The 10000-nt window shown below is 44.0% G+C and overlaps 1 protein-coding gene across 2 annotated transcripts in view; it reads left to right on the forward strand.

Annotated features, from left to right (window-relative positions):
• vti1a (vesicle transport through interaction with t-SNAREs 1A) overlaps positions 1-10000 on the forward strand; it is a 191898-nt gene that overhangs the window by 127240 nt on the left and 54658 nt on the right. Inside the window, exon 7 of one of the 2 annotated variants that reach the window (XM_083635728.1) lies at positions 2613-2674. In XM_083635728.1, coding sequence (XP_083491854.1) covers positions 2613-2674 — 62 coding nt within the window. Of the gene's footprint in view, positions 1-2612; positions 2686-10000 lie in introns of both variants that reach the window. The other variant, XM_083635729.1, reaches the window with a different exon arrangement.

The following is a 10000-nucleotide window of genomic DNA, read 5'->3' on the forward strand; positions in this document are numbered from 1 at the left end:
CTTAAAAGTAAACCGGGATCAGAATCATAGTGACCTTTGCCAAATGTTCCATGTCCCTCTTGTACAGTATGCTTAGAAAGGTGGTACAGAAGCCTCTCTCTCAGTTTCTGCATATAGGGGACAGAAAGGACTTTTCACTAATAGAGACTGAACTGTCTTAGGGGCTAATAGTCAGTGCTAATCCATTTGAAGATAGCAAGAGATTATGTGAGGGGCTGTAGGGGAGAGAGGAATGGAGAGAATGAATGATTCAGAGAGGTGTATTTTAGGCGAAATTGGGAAGTGTCTAGGGGAGAGATCTGTCGGTAGAGGCAGACATCAGGCAAGTGCAGGACTTGTCTTTGCCAGAGGGTCCAAACCCTCCTCCTACCCCCATACCACATGCATCCAAACCCCAGGCCCCCCACCTCCCACCCCCATACCACATACATCCATGGCTCTGGCAAGCAGCACCACAGCGACCCTGGCTGCCAGGGGGAAGGAAGGAAGGAAGGAGGGAGGAAGAGGAAGAAAGTAGTCGTGAAGGAGAGAAGGGGAGAGGCAAAGCAAACCAGAGTGATGCTGGAACCTTTAGGGCCATGGGATTTACGCAATGCAGAAGAAATGGTCAGAATAAAGAAATTTGGTTATAAAAATGGAATAAACTGTAAAACATGGAATATTGCAGAATTTTCCCTAATTTGGCTGAAATTGGTAAAGGTAGGCCTAATGATCAAAATCAAAAGTAGACCTAATTGGGGCATGCTGGTGGCTCACCTGGTAGAACGCGTACCACTAAGGCGTAGTCCTTCGCGCGGCCGACCCGGGCTGGAATCTGACCTGTGGTCCTTTGCCGCATGCCATCCCCTCTCTCTCCCCACCCTTCCTGTCTGCTCAATGTCCTATCTAATAATGGCAAAATGCAACAAAAAAGAAAGAAAGAAAAATAATTATTGCAGTAACCTAAATGAGTTCATAATTGTAAAAATAGGCCTAGAGAAATAATTCTGTTTTCGGTCTTGAGTCACAACATGGTTTTCACCTAGAGAAACATGTCAAAGAGCCAAGTCAAACATATATGTATATATATACATATATGTTTAAGTTGTCTGTCTGTCTGTATGTATGTGTGTATGTATATATTGAATTGGGGGGAGGGGGGCATAGATTCCATATGGCCCTGAACCTTGGAGCAGAGAGGCAGGGTGGAAAAGGAGAGAAATCAAAGAATGGAGTAGGGGGATGAAGATCATGAGAGATGTGGGAACATGGTGAGTGAGGGTGACTCTATTGGAAATGCAGTTATTATTTCAGAGAGAGTGGGAGAGGGACGACTCCCTGCTGACTCTAGAGAGAAGCGCTCTGTGAAGAGTAGACTGGTCCCTGCACCCTCCCCCCCACCACCACCACCACCAGCCACCACTGGAAATGTGACTACAGGTAGACAGTGTCAGCATTTTTATACAGACACACGCACACACACCTTGTTGGCAACATCTTTCTGCTGATTCCTTTGCCTCTGAAAGTCCCAGCGCCTGAGAAGAGAATGGAAAGAAAACATCTCTGTGACCCCTTGGGAGGAAAAAACACAGAGAGATAGAGAAGATGTAGAAATTAAAAAGGCAATTAGCCTGAATAGCTGTGATCATTATTTCAAGTGCACCTTCAAGGCCTACCTTGTGCTTCCTACGTAAGCCAGAAGTAAAGAGGCCTATTTTCTCTCCTCCCTCAACCCCTCTAGTGTTTCCTCTGGAGCAGGAGGAGTTCAAAGGTCACTCGAGTGATTTGTCTTTCTAAGTGGGCGAGTAGGAATATGCCGTCGTTGACTATGTTCCACACTTTCTCTGCTTTTCTACCCATCACATGAGCCCAAACAGCTCCCAGCAGCTCTGCTTCATAGACTTCTCCTAACTGCTGAAACCAACATGTGTTTTGTGCATGGTGGAGCTATTTGCATCTTTCAAGCACTACAGGCGTGTCCCATTTGAGCAGGAGGTTTGGAGAAGCAAGCTCATGACCATAAGGTTTCTGGTTCGACTTCCCGAACCAGCTTCGGAAATTTGGTTGGAAGAACTGAATTGATTGATTGATTGATTGATTGATTGATTGATTGATTGGTTGATTTTATTTTGGATAAAGAATAACAAAATCACATGACATGAAAAAGTGTTGACACTTATTTCCATCATGGTCCCTGGTCTTATACAAACATAACATAACAACAACTACATGTACACCTCAACAACTACCACTTAACTTAAGTATCATTAAGCAAAATCACTTCACCTTTAATTGCTCTAATGGAGTTGCTCTGTGGCTATGCTTGAGCTGCCACAGTTATGATGTTGTGTGTGTGTGTGTGTGTGTGTGTGTGTGTGTGTGTGTGTGTGTGTGTGTGTGTGTGTGTGTATATATATATATATATATATATATATATATATATATATATATATATATATATATATTACAACTTAATGTATTTTTAGTCAATGTTCAAGATGACATAGCAGACATGTCATTGTTTTTTCTCTTTAATTTTGACACGCTGTTTCTCTGTAGACTGCGTGTTCAATAGCCTTGAGAGTTGTATGGAAACTTAACCCCGTCTTTCTCTGTTTCTGTCCTTCCCACAGCTGAGAGAAACGGACGCAAACCTGGGCAAGAGTTCTCGCATCCTTACCGGCATGCTGAGAAGGTAAGAGGCAGGTAGGGACCCAGTTTCTACTGCACCTCTATGTGACTGTGGTGTGAGTGTGAGCTTTGCATTGAGGCACTTTTGATTTGACTTTTGACTTTTGATTTTATTCACTTTTTTCGTGTTTTAAATGCAATGGCCATTCCACTCCTTCCATACAAGAAATTCTTATGTGCCCTGCCCAGATGTGTTCATTTTCATTTCACAACCAAGACAGAGAGGGAAAAACAAAAACACACCTCAGTTAGCTGTGGTCACTGGGAGGCTGAGTCTTTACCCCCCACCAGTCTGAACATACATTGTTTACATATCCAACCAACCCATTGCATCTATGGTTAGTGTTTAACACTGGGTCACTGCTCACCACAAAGAAGTGCTTTTCAGCCATTTTCATGCCAAGGCACACATGTGAAAAAGACAAGAAAAACAACGCACACCACAGCAGATTTCATCTTCTGCTTGAAAATCTCCCACAAAGCCTTTTATTGTGGGGGGCAAACTGTGTTAAGGAGGTTAAAGTGGGAGTTTAAGCTCCTGAAATATAATTGTAATCAAGTCAACTTTGCTTGGAAAGGTAGTAAATACATTTTTATTGATTCGATTGATTGCTTGATTTGAACCATTGGTTTCTTATCATCTGAGCAAAATTGTATAACTACTTGAGCACTCCTGAAGCTTTTCTACGAAAGTAATTTTTTCGTCAGGACTCCACTTAAGTGTGTTTGTGCTTTCATTAGTGTTTTAACATATTTTACTGCATGTTATGCTGCACATGCTTATTTTAATGCACATATTGTTAATGCATCTAGTCTACATTTCAAATGAAATACTTGATACTTAACTGCAATTATCCATCACCTGCAGTCACTAGTGTCCTTCAGGACCTTTTTACTTGAACGGATTTATTATTTTCCGTTGACATTTATCAGAGATCTTCCCTACCAAGGTGCTGTGATTATTAGATAATAATTTTGTCACTTGTTCCACACAAGTGAGGACACGTTTTTCTTCCTCACATCTTCCTCTTATTTTCTTTATTCTAATGAGTTGTATATTGTGATGATTGACACTTCTGTCAGGAGAATGCCTCTCCTGTTGCTGTAACATCTGTTTCTTTCACACAAACAAACGCTGTGGCTTGCTTTGTTCCTGGGTGGACCGGGCGAGCGAGTCCAGCATTGCACGCTTCACAAAAAGGGCTTGAAAAGAGGAGTGTGTTCTTATACTTATACACGCCAAGTCTCCATTCCTTTTCTTCTCCTTGCCTTTGTCTTTCACAAAATGCGCTTTACTGTACCACCCATAGACAACTTGCTCGCTCTCTCTCTCTCTCTTTTCCCCCTTGCTTGCTTTCCCCCTAGTTCATGCACAAGGAAGCCCCACCAGGCACACAAATACACTCTCTATCTCTCTCTCTCTCTCTCTCTCACACACACACACACACACACACACACACACACACACCGTAATGTCTTGTCACATCTCCATTTCATAAAGTGCCTGTGTGCCTGCTCCTGAACCGTGACGCCACGGTTTTGTCTCTCTCTCCCTCTTTCTTCCCCTCCCCGTCGCCCACTGTGGGTTTTGATTAAGAGTAATATGTAAATGACACCAGCTAAATGTAAAACCCGGGGCCAGGAAGGAAGTGCCAATTGAAATAGATGCTTCAGTGCCCGTAGACAATTTGGAGGGTGGCTCACGGGGCGGCCGGCGGTGACTAGAGAGAGAACGCCCGGGCAGGGCTGTGACGCCGACTGTAACCAATATTTCTGCATATGTCTCCATTTTGTCAAGTCTGATTATGGGAGGAGGGGAGGAGGGGGAGGGGGGAGGGTCAACTCTCCTGGCATGTCACCCAAAGCTGTCCAGGAATCATTCATCACCCCCCCCCCCCCCCTCCTTTTCCTCCCCCCCCCCCCCCCTGTTGCCATAAGTAAATAACACACACTTATTTCAATATTATCATATTAATGTTAAAGTTCAGCTGTCACCTAATGGGAAGACTTAATCAGACGTAGCATTTTAAGAGGCGAGCTGCCACTCCCCGCCCACTCGCCAGCAGCCCCCCCTCCCTCCCCGACGCGCCTTACCTCCTCTGGTTAGCTTAGCGCCCCGCTCAAATCAGGATTTATGAGGGCTTTCCAAAAGCGGGGGGCCGGCGGCTGCGAGCCTCTTCCAGCGCCGCCTGGCTTTCTGCTTGACGGGAGCACCACTACATACACCCCCCCCCCCCCCCCCCCCCCCCCCCGCCATACACCCTCCACTCTTTCTTCCTTTCCTTTACAAAAACAAGATGTTTTTTTCTCTCTCCGTTTATTCAGTGTTTGAATAAAAGAAAGTGTGTTTTGTTGTAAGGTTGTGGGGTCGGGGCGTCAACTCGGAAGTCATTTATAACCAGGGACAGAGGACTGAGACAAAAGTGAGTTGCAGGATGGTTCCATGATTACATCGCCCTCCCCCTGTTTTTGGCAATTCGTCCTCATTTGCCCGTTCATTTCATTATTTGCTCCCCTGGTTTTCATGCCTTTGATTAATAGTATATTTGTGTATGATGTCAGGGGCAATTGTAGTTTCTTTTTCCTGTTTGTTTTCGTGGGGAGTGGGGAGGGGGCAAGGTACTTTGTTATTCTCCACTTGTTTGTCTCAACTGTCTGTAGTGTACAGTATTGCTTTAAGTCTACCAGCAGTGTGTATACAAATGTATACTATCCTTTAAGTCTACCAGCAGTGTGTATACAAATGTATACTATCCTATGTGCAAATGAGAGAGCATGGTGAATCTCTCCTGCGGTGTATTGTAACCTCAGTGCATCCGGACACAAAACAGAGATGGGCACAAATGCTCATTCACCACCAGGTACATGGACTGCTCATCCTTTGTTTGGTTATTCTCAGAGAAACTATGGATGCACGATATATCGACAATCATATCGGTATCGGCTGATGGTAGTCATTGTTTTTTATATGTCGGTATCGGTCTGATGAGCAAAATAGCACCAATGTTAATATCGGTTATCGGTATCGGCCAAAATTGTCATATTGAGAGGAAACATGGACTAAATCTTCTACCATTTATAGAAAGAAAGACATTAATTCACAGTGTTACATTTTCAGTACAAGATTAATAGAAACGTGTTTTTTATACAGATCATATCGGTAAATATATCGGTTATCGGCCATAACAGCAACCCTAGGAAAAACAGAGGCTTATTTATGTATCCAGTAAAGCCAAACTGGAAGACAAATGTTTTTTTGCCCAATCCAAGAGCATTTGGGGAATTGGATTATATCAATAATATAATACAGAGAGAAAGATTTTATTTTCTTCCATTATGTGACCGCTGTAGTCATTGGAAGTATAATTATTAGCAATATGTTTTTAGGATGATTTTGAACAATGGAAGTTCTGCCCTTGACCCATGCCTGCTCAAACATGAATGTTTCATAATGATGATGAGTATGTGTGGAGGGATCTGTGTTGTGCATTTAAATCTATTGCCGACTGAGGAGAAATGGAGGCCTTTTCACATTTGGCAGTGTCGTTTCTCTACACTCACACCTCTCCTTGAAGGGTCCCCATGGTCTGGTGGCTCTATCACCTCAGCTCAGCAACAATTAGACACTCATTAAGCTAGCTGTAATGGTTCAAGGGAGCCAATTAACTTACGACTCTGTGAATATCACTTGTTGTAAGAAGCATTCGGATACAGACAAATAGCTGTTGCTTTGTTTAAAAATAATTCTTTACCAAATTTGACTGACTCTTTGAGTCATCTATGCCAAAGAGGGAAATTATGAAGAACAAAAAACAGAATACAGGAGACGTGTCGGTTGGCTGCATCTTGAGTTTATATTAGTCCCACAAACTTTGCCTCTGTCTGGCATGTCAGTGATTATATCAATGGTCTAGCTAGCGGTGAGCTTTCCGAAGGCATCCGGTCCTGGTAAATTATTCATCCGATCATCTGAAGTCATGAGGGGTTTCATTATTGTCACAGGCACAGTGATCTCATTATGATTTAAAGGAAAACATCATATTAATATAAGTCATAACATTAATCATACTCATCAGTTAGTGTTACAATTGACAACATACAATTCAAATGTTTTCTTTTAATGTCTATGCTCGACCAGTTCTTTTATACCAGAGCCGTAAAGATAGTTGAAGGGATTTAGTAACAGTGCAACCTTTGTGGGTTTTCTCTGCTTGACTCTGTTCTTCACAGAATCACATCTTTTCAAATGGAGACAAACACATTCTGCATGTGATCGAGAGAACATTTGAGGCATTGTAGAAATAGAAACACGAAATCTTTCTAATATGAATGTTGAGTATCTGAGAGGAAAATCTGTGTTATTCCCATGACCATGGGCCGTGTAGATTTGTGCACACCAGCAAGTATGTGACAAAGTTAGAAATAGAGCTAAGACTTTAATCTGTGACTGAACCAAAAGGGATTTTAGTGTGAGACCTGTGGTATGTATGCATTTTGACGTCAAAGTCTTAAATGTCAGCTTTCTAGTTTTTGAAGAGACTTGTTCTTCAGATTCAGATTCATTTATTTAAAGAATGGGACTTTACACATTAATGAACAGTACAGCCGTACAGTAAATATGCTAGGTTGTAGCCCAAGGGCTAGTTTCCACCTGTAGTCCCATGGCAGGTTGATGTAGTCATGAAAGTGAAAGAAAAATTAATAATACAACAAAGATTAAAAGTACAGAAAGTTAGTAAAACCAAAAATGATTAAAACACATAGTTAATAGTACCAGAAAAAAATTAATAGTATAAAAGGTTAGTGAAACCTAAAATAAATAAAATAAATAAAACACACAGAGCATGCTGCAAAACATGGCAAAATCGTTAATTGTGATCACATTGTTGGTTTGATCTGAGCCATATTTTCAACTGGCCTTTGTTCTTGTTCGCAGATATTGGGTGAACTGTGTTTGATGGCGTTTGTTAGAGGTGTGTGGGTGTGCTTCGGGATGTAACGATAACCGGGTTTTAATGATAACCGTGATAAAATTCCTTACGATAACCGTACCGTTTCACATTTTCATTATCATTAACACCATGGTACCATGATTACAGTGTTTTGAAAAAAATTGTAAATACTGTTCATCATCAACCAAAGTTGGCAACAGTCTCCCAGATGCAAACGTGCAGCCTTGGAGAAAATGATTTCAGTGAGTGTATCAATATTTTTTTGGGTCTGGGTTTTCAATATTAAACGTAAAATGATTTCAGTGAGTCAGTACTTTTTGAAAATTTTCAGCAATTTTCACGATAATCGTGATGTGAAATTCTCTAACCGTGTGCTATGGGCTGCCTTGGGACAGGGCACAGCTCAGGGTTTGGATCACGATTTAAAAAAAAAACACGATTTCAGACGGACAAGCCCGTCTTTATTGTCACACGATTACAATCAACACATGCACGGAGGGCCACAACACACACATGCTGACGGTGGCCGGTGAAATTTGTCCTCTGCATTTAACCCATCCTGGCTTTGTCCTTTCCTCCGGGGGGCAGGCCAGGAGCAGTGGTCGCTTTCTCGTACAGCGCCCGGGGACCGACTTTGGATGTTGTCGTCACTGGTCGGATGACGATGACGATCTGATCTTCTGCATGTTTTTAATGGGGGGGGGTTATATACGGAGGAACCCCCCTGGGGGAGCACGGGGAGAACATGCAAACTCCACACAGACAGAAAGGCCCTTACGACGAGATACCCCACCTGGGCAGTAGGCACTGAAGATGTGGGGGGGAACACAACCACAGCGCTCACAGTGTCCCAGGCGAGAATCGAACTCAGGACCTTCTGACTGCGAGGCGACAGCTCTACCACTGAGCCACCGTGCACCATGCCTGATTAGAGAGGCCAGATACACTTTGATTACGTTTCCATGGCAACCTGATGCTACGACTCGTCTCGCTAGAATCCAAATGGTCGTGTGACTTTGGCCTAGCTGTAGCATGAGCCTCCCTGCTACTGCACTGCAAATGTCTCAGCCGCCTCACCCGCCACAGTCAGAGCAGTTGGGAATGGGATGCAGCTCCAGACCCAGTTAGGACCACTGGGGCTCCTGGCAGCTTCATGGAAGGAGGGGGCACAGTGAAGGGCAATGAAGGAGGGAGGACGGCGGGGGGAGGAGGTGTATTTAGAAGCAGAGGGGTTGTCGGCTCTCGCTGGCAGCTGATCCTGCATGCAGGTGGTCGACTCAGTCGCCAGGCAGATCAAAAAGTCCAGGCCCCGGGTGGACCTCCCTTTGAAATGTGAATGGGGCCGAGATATCAGACAGAAAACATAAGCAACCTCCCAGCCACAGAACAGCTACATATTCATGGATGAGACTGGCAGTGGTGGCGGGCGGGCGGGCAGGACGGACAGAGCCTCGGCCTTCAGAGCGGAGGGCTCGCACACCCTCTGGACACTGATTAAGAGATCAGCCCCTGGGCGAGGATGATACAGTAGCTCGCAAGCTAGCATAGCCACACTATCACCAACACACTACTGTAGCTAGCTAGCACAGCCACATTATCACCAACACACTACTGTAGCTAGCTAGCACAGCCACACTATCACCAACACACTACTGTAGCTAGCACAGCCACACTATCACCAACACACTACTGTAGCTAGCTAGCATATCCATACTATCACCAACACACTACTGTAGCTAGCTAGCATTTCCATACTATCACCAACACACTACTGTAGCTAGCTAGCACAGCCACACTATCACCAACACACTACTGTAGCTAGCTAGCACAGCCACACTATCACAACACACTACTGTAGCTAGCACAACCACACTATCACCAACACACTACTGTAGCTAGCTAGCATATCCATACTATCACCAACACACTACTGTAGCTAGCTAGCATATCCACACTATCACCAACACACTACTGTAGCTAGCTAGCACAGCCACACTATCACCAACACACTACTGTAGCTAGCTAGCACAGCCACACTATCACCAACACACTACTGTAGCTAGCTAGCACAGCCACACTATCACCAACACACTACTGTAGCTAGCTAGCACAGCCACACTACTGTAGCTAGCTAGCACAGCCACACTATCACCAACACACTACTGTAGCTAGCTAGCACAGCCACACTATCACCAACACACTACTGTAGCTAGCTAGCACAGCCACACTATCACCAACACACTACTGTAGCTAGCTAGCACAGCCACACTATCACCAACACACTACTGTAGCTAGCTAGCATATCCACACTATCACCAACACACTACTGTAGCTAGCTAGCACAGCCACACTATCACCAACACACTACTGTAGCTAGC

The sequence above is a fragment of the Poromitra crassiceps genome, assembly GCF_964638095.1.
Source record: "Poromitra crassiceps genome assembly, chromosome: 4".
NCBI classification, from domain to species: domain Eukaryota; kingdom Metazoa; phylum Chordata; class Actinopteri; order Beryciformes; family Melamphaidae; genus Poromitra; species Poromitra crassiceps.